This window comes from Urocitellus parryii, chromosome 9, assembly GCF_045843805.1.
Source record: "Urocitellus parryii isolate mUroPar1 chromosome 9, mUroPar1.hap1, whole genome shotgun sequence".
NCBI lineage: Eukaryota > Metazoa > Chordata > Mammalia > Rodentia > Sciuridae > Urocitellus > Urocitellus parryii.
The window spans coordinates 29,563,978-29,580,420 of record NC_135539.1 but is presented as its reverse complement, the minus strand read 5'-3'; the positions used below and the strand labels follow the sequence as shown (position 1 = coordinate 29,580,420).

Below are 16,443 nucleotides of genomic sequence, written 5' to 3'. Positions count from 1 at the left end.
GGAGGAAACGGGGTCAGGGACTCGGCGGACCAATCGTGGTCCGAAGAAGCGTCGGAGGCCGCTAATCAGAACCCGCCCGGGGGGTGGAGCCTCCGGCGCACGAGCCGGGAGAGGGGAGGGAGGGGGAGAGAATGGAGCGCTCGCCAACGGCCGACGCTCCGGGCCGGCCCACCCCGCGCAGCCGCATCCAATCACAATGCTCAGAACTGGAGATGGAGCCAATCAGGTCCTACCAGGAGGCGGGGACACCGGTACTCTACTAAGAGAGATAGAGACTGAGAGACCACAAGCCGGAGGCACGTGGTCCTCTTCTAACGAAGGCCAATCGCAAGCAGATACAGGCGAGTGACTGTCAAGAAGGCCAATTAGCGCCTCCGGAGGGAACCTGGCCCGGCCTCTTCTCTGAGGGACGGCTCTACCTACCAATAGCATGGGCGAGAAGGCGGTCCCTTCGCTAAGAAGGAGGCGGGTGAGCTAGAACTTTGAGACTGAGGTAAAGAAAGTGAGCGCCGCGCGCTGGGCCGGATGGGACCGCAGTGCAGGGGCTGGATAGTGTATACAAGTTGGACATGTTAGGAAGCTAGCTGGCGTCGAGGGCGTGAGAGAGGCCCATGAGAACCTGAGGCCAGCTCACAGGCGTTGGTCTCTGCGTAGAGGCCCCAGGGCTATTTCCGCCTGAGGAGTCTGAGCACTGACTCCCCTCATCCCTGGGCAGAGGGCGGCGGCTTCCCTGAGCCTATAGACCCCCAGCTCACGGAGGGGGAATGTCCTGGCCTGCGAGCTTCGCCAGAGAAGCTTCCCTGGGCAGGATTGGTGACCACCCGTCCTAAGGATTTTAGAGGCTAGAAAGGACCTCTTGGTGTAGAACAAGACCTTCGTTTTATGGATGAGGAAACTGAGGCAGAGAGAAGTTGATGAGTTAGCAAGAGCAAACAGCAGGACCCTGACTGCTGGCACCCAAAACCAGATCTCAGTCCTCTACGTGGGGTCCTTCCTCACTTCCTCTGTGTTTAGAGTGGACAGTGTCTGCTCGAAATCTCTTGTTTACTTCTCAGAATTAAATGAAGAAAGGGAACCAAATGCAAAAGGCAGCAGAAAGTGCTTGTTCTGTCTCCTTGAAAGTCATACCACCCTTTGCAGCCCCGTAAGACCCTCATAGAGTCCACTTCGTATGCTGCTGGTTGCCTGATCACCAATAACTGAAGTTGCTTTCTCCTAAGTCACATCTCAGATGTTGATAGGCCTAAATGTTTATTAAATTGTTAAAATTTCTTCTTAGGTGCCCCAAAGGAGCAATTTACTAGTTACTATAAATAAGGAAGTTGGAGTGGGTGGTGAACAGTCTGTTGGTTAGCTAGTCAAAGAATGGATCTATAATTTGGTGCTGTGCAGGTTGGTTGTCTAACAGGACTGAGTCCCTGGAAGAGCCAGCTACTCCTTGGATTTGTTGTTGCAGATCTTCTGCCCCTACCTGGTCAGATACAACCTCAACTCCTGCTATTTCTCCTAAATGTCACCCCCATAGAAGAAGCCAATCGCCTAGGCTCTGGGAGATAGATTCTAAGCTTTCAGAGCAAATCCATCCATATTTCCCACCTTAATAGCTTGTCCCTTTGTACATGCAGTGATGTTACTGGTCCTCCAGAAAGCAATCTGCTTTTGAATGTGTTTTCTTAAGATTGTAAGTTTGTGCCAAATTGTTCCCACATTCATCTGCTATGTGCCTTTGTGAGCAAAGTAGTCAGAGCAGAGTCCTCTTTCCTCCTCACCTATAAAATTGAGTTTATACTTTTTTTTTCTTTTTTTTTTTTTCCTTTTCTGAGTTTATACTCTTAAACTGAAGTGCCTGGAGGCCCCAGCCTGCTGAAATGTGGGGGATTCATCAGTGTTAGGAAACACTGATGGAAAATATGAAATATGGAAAATCTCCTACTATTCCCTGAAAGTCAAGGCCTCATCTACCAGTAGATTACACTTTATTTCTCTAGTAAAATGCAAAGCTCACGAGCATTCCAGTAGCTAGAGCTGATCTAGAACCCAGGAGCCAGGTCCGTGGTCCAGGTTAAAGCAAACAGGTCACAGTGGCTGGACAGTGAGGTCATAGAGAGGTTTGTTTGTCCCAGACTCCATGGGGGAGGGGCCTAGGAGGTAGAGGGGCCCCAGAGGTCCCCCAAGCCCAGGCAGGGGACATGGTGTGGGAAAGGCAGCCAGGACAGGGGCCAGGGAGCTGAGTACGGGGGGCCAAGGGGCCCGGAGAGATGAGGGCAGGAGCAGGGAGGGGACAGGCAGGATGATGAGGAGAAGCCGGAGACAAAAGCTGCAAAAATTGACCGGGCTGTGCGGACGGGAGGAGGGGCTCAGGGTGAGGGGGTGGCAAGGCAAGGGAAGGGCAGGGAGATGATGGCAGCAAGAGATCTGGGGATGGGTTATGTCAAGGAACAAAGCAGACAGGGAGGGTTGGCCCAGGGACCTGGAGAGAGATGGGAGGATTTGACAGCACAGAGCTGGAGTCAGATGAGCCCCAACAGGAATTTATGAAAGACAGGTCAAGAGCAGGGAGAAAAAGAGGTGGGGCCCTCACAGGACCCCCCATACTTCCCCTTTCCCTCTGCAGGTGAAGCGGAGCTGTCCTTCTTGTGGCCCGGAGCCAGGGGGTGAAGAGAAGAAGGGAAGAGGGAATCCTATTTCTGTTCAGTTGTTTCCCCCAGAGCTGGTGAGTCTTAGGAGCTGAAGTATTGAGAATGAAGGACTGGGGGCCAGGCCACTAGGGGCTCCCAGTGACCTCCACTTCCTCCCTGCTACCTCCAGGTGGAGCATATCATCTCATTCCTTCCAGTCAGAGATGTAGTCGCCCTAGGCCAGACCTGCCACTACTTCCATGAAGTGTGCGATGCTGAAGGAGTGTGGAGACGCATCTGCCGCAGGCTCAGTCCACGCCTTCGAGAGCAGGGTTCTGGGGTCCGGCCCTGGAAGAGAGCTGCCATTCTTAACTGTACACCTTCCCCAGCACCTACCTCCCTCCTTGCTTCTGTCCTTTCTTATTCTGGGAAACCTCCTGCTCTGTAAAGTTGCCTGCTGACCTCTGCACTCCCTGTCAACCTCCCAGCCCTTTTCTCTGGAAGAAACTTATCAGATCCAAACATAGTCCACTGAGTTTCCTATAAGGCTCTGGGGCCACCCTCCAATATATACATACGTCCTTCCCTCCCACTGCCCCCATTAGCATCCCTGCCAAGTCTCCCTCCATACACTAGCTCTTTAAATCTATTCCCCAAACCTGGAGTTTTCCTTTTCTAAACCAGGGATTCTGAACCTTGTCACCATTGACAGTTTGGGTGAAGTATTTCTTCATTGTGGGGCTCCTGTGCACTGTGGGGATGTTAGGGGATGCTCTGGCCTCTACCCACTAGATTCCAGTTGCAACTCCCCTAGTTGTACCAACCAATGTCTTCCAAGGGACAAAATCACCCCTAGCTTGAGAATCATACTGTAAACCCCTGCCACTCCAGAGAGCCCCTATCCAATTACTTCTTTCACACACAGGGAGATTAGGGGAGAAGACTGATCCAGAAAACAGATCCACAGCTGGGGGTGAGGGAAGGTTACTGGCCTTTCTTGGTCATTCCTTTTCACTTCTCTTTCTGCCTCATTTCTGTGGATTTGTTCTTATGTTTCCTTGCTGACTCTGATGAAAGGTCAGACCAAAGAGGTGCTTACTTAAAATAAGCATGTGTCTGACCCTGGGCTGAGGCGGGGAAGATATGGGGTATAATCTAAGCTTTCCAGGTCTCCTTTGGAAAGGAACCTGTTCCCCAGTCCTAGGGATGAGGAAAAGCTAAATATTAAGATGTCTGAGAAATCTAGTTTACCCATCCACATTGTGTTCTGACCCATCCACATTGTGTCAGTGACACTCTTTAACCTTCTATGTACTTCCCTTCTCCAGACACGAAGGGCCTGTATTTTCAGGCATTTGGTGGCCGCCGCCGATGTCTCAGCAAGAGTGTGGCCCCCCTTCTAGCCCATGGCTACCGCCGTTTTTTGCCCACCAAGGATCATGTCTTCATTCTCGACTACGTGGGGACCCTCTTCTTCCTTAAAAACGCACTGGTCTCCTCCACCCTTGGCCAGATCCAGTGGAAGCGGGCCTGCCGCTATGTTGTATTATGTCGTGGAGCCAAGGATGTGAGTAGCAGAACTGTGGCAGCTAAGAACCCACCCCCTCCTCCAGGGCCCTGAGGCCCCAGTCCTAGGGTGCCCTTGTTAGGACACTGACCCTTTCTTACCAGGAACCTGAAAACAAGTTTTTATTTCCCAAACCTGGATGCAAATACCTCTGCTCCCACCCCAGGATTCACTTGCTCCAGCCCCATCCCTTTCCCAGGTCATAGATCCCTCATCTATCTCCACAGTTTGCCTCAGACCCAAGATGTGACACAGTTTACCGTAAATACCTCTACGTCTTGGCCACTCGTGAGCAGCCAGGAGTGGTAGGCACAACCAGCAGTCGGGCCTGTGACTGCGTGGAGGTCTATCTGCAGTCCAGCGGGCAGCGGGTCTTCAAGATGACATTCCACCACTCCATGAGCTTCAAACAGATTGTGCTGGTTGGTCAGGAGACCCAACGGGCTCTATTGCTCCTCACAGGTATGGCCTGAAGCAATGTTTAGTAAATGTGTCCTGCAGATTCTTCAAGACCTGCTGCAGGGGACAGGGATGAGGCCTCTCAGGATCCACATGCCACCTGTTCTGGTTCTCAATCCAAATAGCTTCGCCTTTATCTCACTCTCAGTCTAGAACTCTGCATCCTATTTTATACCAATAAAGGGCCCTGCTGCCAAAAAAAAAGTCCAGAAACCACTGCTCTAGTGAATGCCTAATTTTTAAAATTCTAATCTCCCCAACTTCCATGCCAGGGACCTCACTTTAATACACCAAGCTGTCCTCCACTTCTCAGTATCCTTTATGCTTGACCACACCCTCAAGTCTGAATTCCTGTGGACTTCTGAATGCCAGGCAGGGCCCTAAGTCCCCAGACTTCATTCTTCCTAACAAATTAGATTCTGCCATATCTAACGCTTACGTTTTCTCCCCATCTCTCATGCTGAACTACTTTCTGATGTATTTTTGCAATTGGTGCCTGAGGGACTTGAGGCCTCTCTTCCTTTATTTTGTGTCTAGTCTTTATATATAGTATTTATTTATGTTTATTTATTATTTTTTTATGTGGTGTTGAGGATCAAACCCAGGGCCTCGCCCATGCTAGGCAAGCGCTGTACCGCTGAGCCACAACCCCAACCCCATGTCTATCTTTTTTTCTCCAACCCCATTCTAGGGCAGTAAATGTTTCACCCTGCATGGCTTAAGGAGTCCATTGAGCATTGATTTGGATATTGATATGCCCTCTCCCCCACATAATTGTATGACTACCCTCATTCCCCAGAGGAAGGAAAGATCTACTCTTTGGTAGTGAATGAGACCCAGCTGGACCAGCCACGCTCCTACACAGTTCAGCTGGCCCTCAGGAAAGTGTCCCGTTGCCTGCCTCACCTGCGTGTGACCTGCATGGCTTCCAACCAGAGCAGTACCCTCTACATCACGGGTAAGAAGCATCTCACTTCCTTTCAAGATCCCAACCTTTAATAGCCCTTCCAAATGCTGACACCCCTAACCCTTATTCCAACTCTGTGACATAAACCCCTTAGGGCATCCTAGTGAAAAGATATGTCTAGGTTCCCAGGCATCAGAGCTGATGCATTTCTAGAGGGTATGAGACTCCCTGGATCTTGCAGTTTTCATCCCAGGTGGGGGCTTATCCCTAGGAAACGGGTGCCCAAAGCTGCTGAGCTGAGGGCTCCCGACCCCCCAGACCAGGGGGGAGTGTATTTTGAGGTGCATACCCCAGGGGTGTATCGTGATCTCTTTGGGACCCTTCAAGCCTTTGACCCCTTGGACCAGCAGATGCCACTCGCTCTCTCACTGCCTGCCAAGGTAGGATCTGGAGGGATGGGGCAGACCAGAGGGATGGGGCTTTAGGGATTGGAAGACACCAAGGGCCTGAAATATGGACCGAAATTAAATGATTGATCAGAGAGGGGCAGGGGACTCAAGGAGTGGGGTAACATAGAGGGCAAGGCCAAAAGAGATGAGCTTGGGGGATGGCAGGTTAGCAGTTGAGCTCATGGTTCCTCTGGAGGGAGCCCAAGGCCCACCTGCTCTTTTTCTCTTATATCGTAGATCCTATTCTGTGCTCTTGGCTACAATCACCTTGGCCTGGTGGATGAATTTGGCCGAATCTTTATGCAGGGAAATAACAGATATGGGCAATTGGGAACAGGGGACAAAATGGATCGAGGGGAACCCACACAGGTAAGATTGTTCCCCAGTAATTTTCATCCCAACCCTCTTCCTCCAATTTCCTAATCCCTGCATCTATCCACTTCTCAATTTCCACAGAATTCACTTTCTCCTCCCCAGGAAAGTTAAGCCAATCATTAGGGTAATGCCTGTGATATTGTTGCATAAGCTTAACCAGGGTTGGTACTAGGATGTCCATTCTGTGTGGTGCATGCTGTCACTGTAATGGGAATTTGGTGAAGGTGTGGACTGAGGGACCTGGGTGGACTAGGGTAACTAGAAGAAGTGAGATGCCAGCAGGGTCTTATGGGTTAGATAGGGTTCAGGTGGGGATAGGGAAAGGTAGTTTTTGTTCTGAGGATGGGGACAGGGTTGAATCTTGCACATACCTGAGACCATTGAAAGATTGGCCTGATTAAAGGGAGGGTATGTTGGAAATCAGTGAGAATATGAGGTGGTATCAGTATAGTTGCAAGCCTGGTAGACATGGGAAAGAATCATCGCAGGTTCTGGAACAGAAGGTGGCCACCAAGGGGTGACCAAACTGGTCAGCTGACCATAGTGCAATGGAGCTCCAGAGCAGGCAGCCTCCCAGGAAGCTGGTAAGGGAAAGCAGCGCCTGAGACAAGGACCTGGGCTGGCTGGTACGTGGCAGTGAAAATGAAAAGGAATGGGTGGGTATAGGAGATGTTTTAGAAGAAATAAACAGGCCCTTGAAACTGATTACTGCTTTGAGGAAAGAGTGTGAATTTAGCTTTTTTCTGTGAGAGGAAAGTATTAAGTTGGAAATATCTAGCTGGCTATAAGATTCCACATTGAAACAAGGTTGAAATGACAAAAGCAAATGTGGGCAGTAATCACAATGATAGGCAGGGAAATGAAGAAAAGAACAGGAGGCATGCCCCTCTAATGCCACACTCCAAAAGTCATGAGAGCAGAAAGTTTCTTTTCAAATGAAGTACATGAGAAGGGTGGTAATGGTCACAGTGTGGCAATATAGGAACTTTCCATTACTGACATGGAAAGATGGTTGTTCCATATTTTTAGGTAGAAAAAAAACCTGAAGAGTTGGGTGTGGTGACACATACCTGTAATACCATGAGGCTGAGGCAGGAGGATAACAAGCTCAAGGATAGCAGGGGAAATTCAGTGAGACCCTGTCTCAAAATAGAAAGGGCTGGAGATATAGCTCAGTGGTAAAGCACTTATCTAGCATGTGTAGGCCCTGGTTTCAATCCCAAGTGCCACAAAACATATAGAATAAAATCTTTATGATACTGATTATATAGTATAATCCCATTTTTGCTCAAAAATATGTAATTTATGTGTATTTGTTCAGTCAGAAATGAAGAATATTCAGCAGATGCTAATAGTTGGTAGTGGGATTTCCAGTGATTTTAAAATTTTTGCTTGCCAATACATTGTCATTTTTCCTTTAGTGACCCTAAATTACTTACTCATGTCTTTGGAATTAAAGTTCTAATAGTCTCAGGAGAATGAACATATGAGAAGTCCTGGGATTTAGCAGCTGGGAGACTAAATGCCTTTGGAAATAACATGTCAGTAGAGTCATAGGGAGAAAAGCCAGATCAAAAGGAGGTTCAGGAAAGACTAGCCATGGTAAGGAACAGGAACAGTCAACCTCAGACTGGTCTCATAACCAATTCTGCATGGGGGGGGGGGGCGATGCAAAAGAAATCAGGTGGTCTTTTTTCAAAATAGTGTGGCCACTTTTGAAGATAATGATAGGACAAATGAAAATGCTAGAGGCCAGGAGGGATAGTAGAAGGAATGTCTCCTTGGGGCTAATATGGAATTGCCCAGGAAGGGAGAGGAGGCTTCAACTCTCAAAGAGGAAGGCTAATCCCCTCTGAGGCTACAAGGCTGGATGGCACAGACCTGCGGCCTGAAAATGAGGGAGTAGAGTAGATAGCAGGCCCCAGCCTCAGACAAGAGCTTTTTTTCTGGGGAGCAAAGATGAGGTACCCACAGAAGTACCAGACACCCCATATGGTTAGATTGTTGGAGGCTTACAGGGGTACCAAGAAGGGACAGATTACTGCTATTCTGCATTTGGCAGTGCAGACCTCTTGGAGGAGGAGAGCAGACTCCCATTTCTTCCCTCCCTTAATTACATTCAGCCCTGAGCCTCCTAGTTAACCTTCTCTGATCTGGGCTTCCCAGCCCCCTGAGGTTCCCCCATCAAGGACCCTGGCCATGTGTTTTTAGGTACATTATCTGCAATGCCCCATTGCCCTGTGGTGCGGCCTCAACCATTCCCTGGTGCTGAGCCAGGGCTCGGACTTCAGCAAGGAACTTCTGGGCTGCGGCTGTGGGGCTGGAGGCCGCCTCCCCGGCTGGCCTAAGGGGAGTGCCTCCTTCGTCAAGCTCCACGTCAAGGTCAGAGCAGAGTGAGGCAATGGGGCAACCAGCGGGGGCAAGAGTAATAGAGCCAGGTAGCCCATAGGACTATAGCTGGGACCCCTACAGGGACCCAGTGGTCCCATTTCCTCAGCACCTTCCAACTCCCTTTCCAGCCACTCCATGGCTCTCTCCCTTAGCAGACCCTGCTGGCCTCGTCCAACCTTGCATACCTTGGCAGAGAGCCAGCTGTAGCTCACTTGCTGGCTCAGGGCTGGTCTGAGAGGGTGAATATAACAGTGGATTAGCCCAGCTTTCTAGGAGCCAGGAGCATAACCCCATACCCCTTCTTTCCTCCTAGGTTCCTTTGTGTGCCTGTTCCCTCTGCTCCACCAGAGAGTGCCTCTACATGCTGTCTAGCCATGACATTGAGCACTACCCTGCCTATAGGGACCTGCCAGCCAGCAGGGTGGTGGGGAGCCCTGAACCCAGCCTGGGGACTGGAGGCCCCCAGGACCCTGGGGGGGCAGCCCGGGCCTGTGAGGAGTACCTCAGCCAGATCCACAGTTGCCCCACCTTACAGGACCGCATGGAGAAGATGAAGGAGATCGTGGGCTGGATGCCCTTGATGGCCGCACAGAAGGATTTCTTCTGGGAGGCCCTAGACATGCTGCAGAGGGCTGCTGGTGGTGTTGGCCCAGGCCCATCAACCCCTGAGAGCTGATTCCCCTCTCCCAACCTCACCCCTGGAGGGAGTCTGGCCCCGGGCCAGGGGCTAAGGAGAGATGGAGTGGTGACAGTGAACACTGTGTGCATGTGGGGATGGGTCACAGGGGGTAGGGCAGGGAACTCTTTTGTAAAATGTTCAGGGGGCTGCCCAGGAGGGGCCTCCAGTCTGACTATCATGGACAAGAGATTTGATGGACAAATAGAATAAAAGGCTGAAGTGAGGCCCCGTTTGGAACCCTGGAGCCTGGGGGGGATTGGGCAGAGGATGGGGACAATGCCCACCCAGTGGATAAAGGAGGGCAGGAGCAGCTCAAGCTCTGTTGCTTAAGAGCTGATGGCACCTGAGTCCTCGGCTTTATTCTCAAGACTTCACCAGGTCTTTTTGACTTTGAAGCCCTGGCCCCACTTTCAGGAACAACTCAGTCAACATACACTGCTTAGTCCCCCAGTTTGGATCCTCTCTACAGGTGTTTTCTCCATCCTTAGGGGCCACTTCTGACTCTGTAAAGCTCCCTTACCCATGGCCCTAGTTCCAGGGAAGTCAGTCCCCTCCTCTCTCCCTCCTGTTTTATTCCCAGGCCTGGTCTCCTGTATCCTTTCTTTGCCTTACTTACTACTCTTTCCCTTCTTTCCTTAGTAAGAGGGACACTCCATGCCTCCAACTCTCTTGTACCTCAGTTATTTGAAGAGAGAATGGGTGTGCAGAATTTTTCCTCCCTGGCCTGTCTGGCCCAGAGATAGAGGGAAGGCCATAGAAATGTATGGTAGAAAGCTGGCTAGGGCTGAGGGTGGCCAAGAGGCTAGAGAAATTATTTGGGTGGAAGACACAGGAAGAACTCATCTGGGTTCTGAGGAAGCAGGGTGTGTGGTGGGGAAGTATGGAACAGAGCCCCAGGAAGGTCCAGAGCTGTGCTTACAAGGTACTCGGACACGGGACAGAGTGGGGTTCCAGATGACATTACTTTATGCATGGATGATACTCCCTCTGCCCCTCATTGCTCCACCTCCTCCTTAGGTCATGATGTGTACTAGACCTAGAGAGGCCCCAGGACTCACCACTGTCCCAGCTGTCTCCCTGTCCCGCCTTCCTGCCGCCCGCCCTGCTGGCCAGTCCCCACGCCCACACACCCGGTGCTGCCTCATCTGGCACTGATTATCCTGCTGCCGCCGCTGCTGCTGTTGCTGCTTCTGCTGCTGCTGAAGTCAGCTGCTGCCTCCGGCTGAGGACCCCAGCACACTCCCCCCACCATGCTGTCTGCTGCCCCAGCCTCCCTTCTGGGGCCCCTCCTTACGGCCTGGGCTCTGCTGCCCTTCTTGCCTCTTGCCCAGGGCCAGACCCCCAACTACACCAGGTAGGTCTCGGCATCTTCCAGATGGCTGGATTGAGCTTCAAAACCCTGACTCCTCCGGGGGTGCGGAGGCACGGTAATGCCTGTGAGTCTTTTGGGTTCTTCTGCTAACAGCCCCCCAGGTTTCCCACCACCACCACCCTATGCCTAAGTCCTCCCCCTCTGCTGCAGGAGCAGTCTTCCACTCCTTCACCCTCCTAAGTCTCCCCCACCAGCCAGACCCATGGCCCCCCATGAAGCTTGAAGTCAGAGCCAAGACCCCAACTTGCCTGGTAGCTGACATCTGGATTCCAGAAAGGAATCAGATTGTGGGGGGTTGAGGGGGTAATGAGCAGAGACTTGGGTGTCAGATACTTCTAGCCAGCAGGACAGGAGCAGGGCAAAGGTGGGAACGCAGGGAGCCTGGTCTCCAGGTCCAACTGGAGGGCCTTTGCCTGCTGCCACTCCCGGCATCTCTCTGCCCCCTCCCCCCTACAGCCTCGTGGCTTGTCCACATCTGGAAGTAGTTAGGCGGCTCCTGTCCCGGATTGCCAGGCAGGGTAAGGGGGGAGAGTAGTGAGAAAGGGAGGCTGAGAAGGATTCCGGGAATTCCTGTTGGGGTGGGGGTGGGGCCTCTGGGGGGTTGGAGGGATGGTCCAGTTGCTGTTCCCACTTTTTTCTCCTGTCTGCAGGAATCTGGAGTAGCAAGTCAGCCTGCTGAGGCTTCCTCAGGGTCCCTTTGGCCTCCTTCATCACCCATCCTCCCATCATTAACCCATCCCTATCTCAACTACTTCCCACTCCTGACACCTCTTCTGTTCTCCAGACCTGTGTTCCTGTGCGGAGGGGATGTGACTGGGGAGTCGGGTTACGTGGCAAGTGAGGGCTTTCCCAACCTCTACCCCCCCAATAAGGAGTGCATCTGGACAATAACGGTGAGAAAGCCCTTCTGATCACTGTCCCCTTATCAAAGTCTCCCAGGCAAGGAGTGCCCCCTGCCAAGCACCACCTTCCAAGCGCTGCTCTCCCTCTGCTCACTGAGGGCATCTAGTCCTTACAATAACAAGTGCCCTGCACTTTATTTTAGTTGTAGATAAACAACATGCCGTCTTTTTTTTGTTGTTGTTTAATGTGATGCTAAGCACATGTGGTTCCTCACATGTGCTAGAAAAGTGCTCTGCCTCTGAGCTACAGCCCCAGAATTAATTAATCCTTAATTCATATCTCCAATCCTGATTCCCTACTCCCAACTTCCTTTCTGTCTTTGCTAAAATCTCCTGAGACCATAGGCTGTTGCAGAGCCCAGACCCTTTGCTCTGCACCTGAATGAGATCCCCTCTAGTCCAGGCCATTTCAGTAGAAAATGCTTGTGGAAGGGGAGATGCCCTCTGTCAGGGTTGTGTGTAGTCTGACTCTGTGGGTCCCCTGCCTCCTGCTCCACCATCAGGTCCCTGAGGGCCAGACTGTGTCTCTCTCCTTCCGAGTCTTCGACCTGGAGCTGCACCCCTCCTGCCGTTATGATGCTCTGGAAGTCTTTGCTGGATCTGGAACCTCTGGCCAGCGGCTTGGACGCTTCTGCGGGACCTTCAGGCCAGCGCCCCTAGTCGCCCCCGGCAACCAGGTCACCCTGAGGATGACAGCCGACGAGGGCACAGGAGGACGAGGCTTCCTGCTCTGGTACAGCGGGCGGGCCACCTCCGGCACCGGTGAGCCTCCCTCACCTCCGCCTCCCCCTCCTGGCCCCGCCCCGTACAGGTCCCGCCCCAGCCCTAACCTCAACCCCCAGAGGACCCTGCGCCTTGAGCCTAGGGCCACCAGTACTCTCTTGCCCTTTCTCCTCACTAACCGCCCCTTCAGTCCCTCCTCCCGGTCTTCTCTCCCCCTCCCGCTCCCACCCACCCCTCTTCCAGGCCCCCCCCCAGGCTCGAGGCGGAAATGGGTCATGGACCCGCGGGTGGAATGGGCGGCCTGGGGTTACTGGGACGGTGAGTAACTGCCCGCCCCCGTCCGCAATCGGGCTCCTTCAGACGGGCGCGAGGGGGCATCCCAGGACTGGGGGACTAGGTTCCCCCGACCTGGAGTTCCCTACACCCAGCCCTGGGCTCCCGATTGCGGTCCCATCACCCCCTCCTGGCAGCAGAAATTCCCTGGAAATGTTTCAGGCAGGGACCTCCCCAAAGAGGCCAAGTAGAGGGCACCCTCAAAACGTGGGGGCTCTCCAGCCTGCAGAGGGGACTCTTCTGCCGGGTCGGGGAGATGGGATCTCCCAGGGGAAGAGGCACGGTGTGGCAGTGGGTAGGGGAGGGGCAAGAAGGGAGCACATCCAGCCAGTTCCTGCCCTCCTCCAGGGCCCTGTGGCCCAAGACTGTCCTGCTCCTCCCAGCGCCTCTCTGCTAACCTCCCCCCTCTCCTGCCCTGATTCTTGTCCACTCATCCTGAGACCCAGACATCCCAGCTGCCTGCCGGCTCCCAGCCTAGAGCTCTTCTGGAGCTGACCGAGGGTTTCCACCGCCCCCCACCCCCGCCCCTCTCTCCCCTCCCCAGAGCACCAGTTTTGTGGGGGGCGGATGGAGAAGGAACAGGGAACCTTGACCACGCCCAATTGGCCAGAGTCTGATTACCCCCCGGGCATCAGCTGTTCCTGGCACATCATCGCACCCCCAGACCAGGTACTGCATCCTAGTCCCAGCTGCCCAAGGGGACCCAGGCAGCATCCTCCAACATGCAGCCAGTGAAGATTTATTTAACATTCTGTGTCTGGAGCCCTAAACTGGGGATCAAAACCAGACCCAGACCCTGCTTGCATTCAAACAAAAGCTAAAATTACAAACTGTGACAAGTCTTAGGAGGAGAGCTAGGTACAAGGTGTTAGCAAACTGTGTAGTGCTATGCAGGTGGGAGTCTCTCCCTAGTGAGCAGGTGATGGACACTCCTGCAGGGTACCGAGGGAGTTCATGACCTTCCAAGCAGGAGCAGCAGTGAGAATGCCTTAAGGGAGGGGCTCAGAGGGCTGCAGGGAGTGGATAAGACTCCAGCAAGCACCTGGGAGGCACCAGGAGCAGTCCCCCAGCGCAGCCTTCGCCTCCACCAGGTGATCACGCTGACCTTCGGGAAGTTTGACCTGGAGCCAGACACCTACTGCCGCTATGACTCGGTCAGCGTGTTCAATGGAGCAGTGAATGATGATGCCAAGAGGCTGGGAAAGTTCTGCGGCGACACATCCCCTGGGTGAGGGGGCAGAACCTAGGTGGGCGGTGGCCAGGGCATCTTCACTTCACTGGGTGAGAGTCGCTTCTCTGGGTGAGTCAGCTTGGCTTGGCCAGGGCTTTGAGGGTTGGAACTCGGCTGAGGGGTGGGATCTGAGCTCCTGGGCTCCAAACCAGAGCAAAGAACAAGTAGTGGACAAGGAGGAGGCTTGGTCTGGGGTCTGTGGATCCAGAGACTAGGAGATGAATGGGGATTCTGTGAAGTCAGGAAACTAATGCAGACAACTGAGGAGCAGAGATCAAAAGACCATCAGACTGGGAGGGAGAGGGGTGCACAGCCTGCTCTAATACCTCCTGATGGCCCATTGCCCGCAGCCCCATCTCCTCAGAAGGTAATGAGCTTCTGGTCCAGTTCGTCTCAGATCTCAGTGTCACCGCCGACGGCTTCTCAGCCTCCTACAGGACCGTGCCACGAGGCACTGCTGAAAAGGGGCCAGCCCCAAACCCAGGGAAGGACACCAGGCCAGGTCCCCCATCTCTAGGCCCTGGCCCAAAACCTGGAGCTAGGCCCAAAGTCAAGCCACCCACCAAGCCCAAACTCCAGCCTGGAGAGAAGCCAGAGGTCTCACCTGAAGCCCAAGCAACTCCACTGGGCCCTGGTGAGTCTAGGAAGGGTGAAGAAGAGGATGTGAACTGAACAGAACTGTTTCAAAAAGTTCTTCCTTAGCTGACCTATGATATACGTCTGTAATCCTGACTAATCCCAGCGACTAAGGAGGATGAGGCAGGAAGAATGCCAAGTTCCAGGCCAGCCTTGACAATTTAGTGAGACCCTGTCTCAAAAATAGGGCTGGGGATGTAGCACCCCTGGGGTCAATCCCCATTACCAGCTGGGGGAGGGGATAGTTCTTCCTTGGCTTGTTTATTCAGCACTCACTAGAGCCTCCTTCCTGCCAATGGCTGGTATTGGGTGCTGGGAACCAAAGGTGAAGAGAGCTCTGAAGGGGTTCAAACCTATGGGACTGTTATGGGGAAAAGTGGTCCTTCCATACTTGCTGGGTAGGTCACCTTCCACAAACAGTAACCCTCCCTCCTAGATACACCCACTGTCCCTTGCCCAAAGCAATGCCGGAGGACAGGCACACTGCAGAGCAACTTCTGTGCCAGTGATCTTGGTAAGAAGACCCATCTCCCTCTCCTGCCCTTCCAGCTCCTCTAACTATAATCCCCTTCTGGTTTCACACCTGCCCTGGCCTCCTGTCTTCTCATCTCTCTCACTCCCATTCTCCCACAGTGGTGACTGCAACAGTGAAGTCCATGGTACGGGGCCCAGGAGAGGGTCTCACTGTCACTGTCAGTCTCATTGGTGCTTATAAAACTGGAGGACTAGACCTGCCCTCTCCGCCCACTGACACCCTCCTGAAGTTTTACGTGCCCTGCAGGCCATGCCCCCTCATGAAGAAAGGTAACAGAGATGGGAATGGGAAAGGGGGCACTTAGCCACATTAAAATGATAGGCATGGAATCTTGAGAATACACCCTGACACAAGGTATCAGCAATGTGAGTTCTCAATCCCACCCTTCCTCCCCCAGGACTCAATTATCTGATTATGGGCCAAGTGGATGAGAACAGAGGTCCCATCATTCCTTCAGACAGCTTCGTGGTTCAACACCGGCCCAGCCAGGACCAGATCCTCACCAACCTCAGCAAGAGAAAGTGTTCTTCCCAACCTAGGCAAGCTGCAGAGTCTCAGGCCTGAGAGCCAGACCAGCTGCAGCCCCAGGCTCATGTGCTGCCTTTCTTATTCAAATAAATGTTTCTCAACTGAGGAAGATGTTGTATGTCTGTTTCTATCGTTTAGGGGCTCACCTTGGAGATTTCATTTATTCATTCCACAAGTTTTTACTGTATAATCTTTTAGGAATGAGCCAGGCTTGCTGGGGATGTGGCTCAATTGTAGATGCTTGCTTCCTTGGGGTTCAATCCCCAGCACACACACAAAAAAAAAAAAAAAAGAAAGAAAGAAAGAACTACACTTGGATGGCACAAGCCTTTAGTCCCAGCTATAGGGGAGGCTGAAGCCAGAGGATCACAAATTAGGGCTGGGGATGTGGCTCAAGCGGTAGCGCGCTCGCCTGGCATGCGTGCGGCCCGGGTTCGATCCTCAGCACCACATACCAACAAAGACGTTGTGTCCGCCGAGAACTAAAAAATAAATATTAAAAAATTCTCTCTCTCTTTAAAAAAAAAACAAACAAACAGAGGATCACAAATTAGAGACCAGCCTGGGCAACTCAGTGAAATCCCATCTCAAAAAGGCTGAGGATGTACTTTAGTGGTAAGATGCCCCTGAGTTCAATCTTCAGCACCACAAAAATAAAAAGGGCTAGGAGGAAAAAAAAAGCCTGAGCATGTAGCTCAGAAGTAGAGCACCCTGGGTTCAATCGCAATGTGGGGGTGA

At 52.6% G+C, this 16,443-nt stretch overlaps 2 protein-coding genes across 3 annotated transcripts; both read left to right on the top strand.

Annotated features, from left to right (window-relative positions):
* The first annotated feature begins 131 nt into the window (after positions 1-131).
* Positions 132-10,420, top strand: Fbxo24 (F-box protein 24). Its single transcript, XM_077802893.1, has 10 exons — positions 132-251; positions 2,615-2,713; positions 2,809-2,992; positions 3,947-4,185; positions 4,413-4,647; positions 5,444-5,602; positions 5,870-5,991; positions 6,238-6,369; positions 8,587-8,757; positions 9,080-10,420. The coding sequence occupies exons 1-10, from the start codon at positions 132-134 to the stop codon at positions 9,440-9,442; spliced, it is 1,824 nt and encodes a 607-aa protein (XP_077659019.1). The 3' UTR covers positions 9,443-10,420.
* A 138-nt stretch (positions 10,421-10,558) lies between these two features.
* Pcolce (procollagen C-endopeptidase enhancer) lies at positions 10,559-15,804 on the top strand. Of its 2 annotated transcripts, XM_026413130.2 has the most exons (10): positions 10,559-10,799; positions 11,602-11,710; positions 12,223-12,481; positions 12,686-12,760; positions 13,320-13,444; positions 13,867-14,003; positions 14,357-14,640; positions 15,079-15,156; positions 15,276-15,446; positions 15,575-15,804. In XM_026413130.2, exons 1-10 carry the CDS (start codon positions 10,696-10,698, stop codon positions 15,739-15,741), a joined length of 1,509 nt encoding a protein of 502 aa, XP_026268915.1. In that variant the 5' UTR covers positions 10,559-10,695; the 3' UTR covers positions 15,742-15,804. The 2 variants fall into 2 exon arrangements, with proteins under 2 accessions (XP_026268915.1, XP_026268916.1); XM_026413131.2 differs by lacking the exon at positions 12,686-12,760 and having other exon boundaries at positions 10,570-10,799; positions 15,575-15,803.
* Positions 15,805-16,443: the final 639 nt, after the last annotated feature.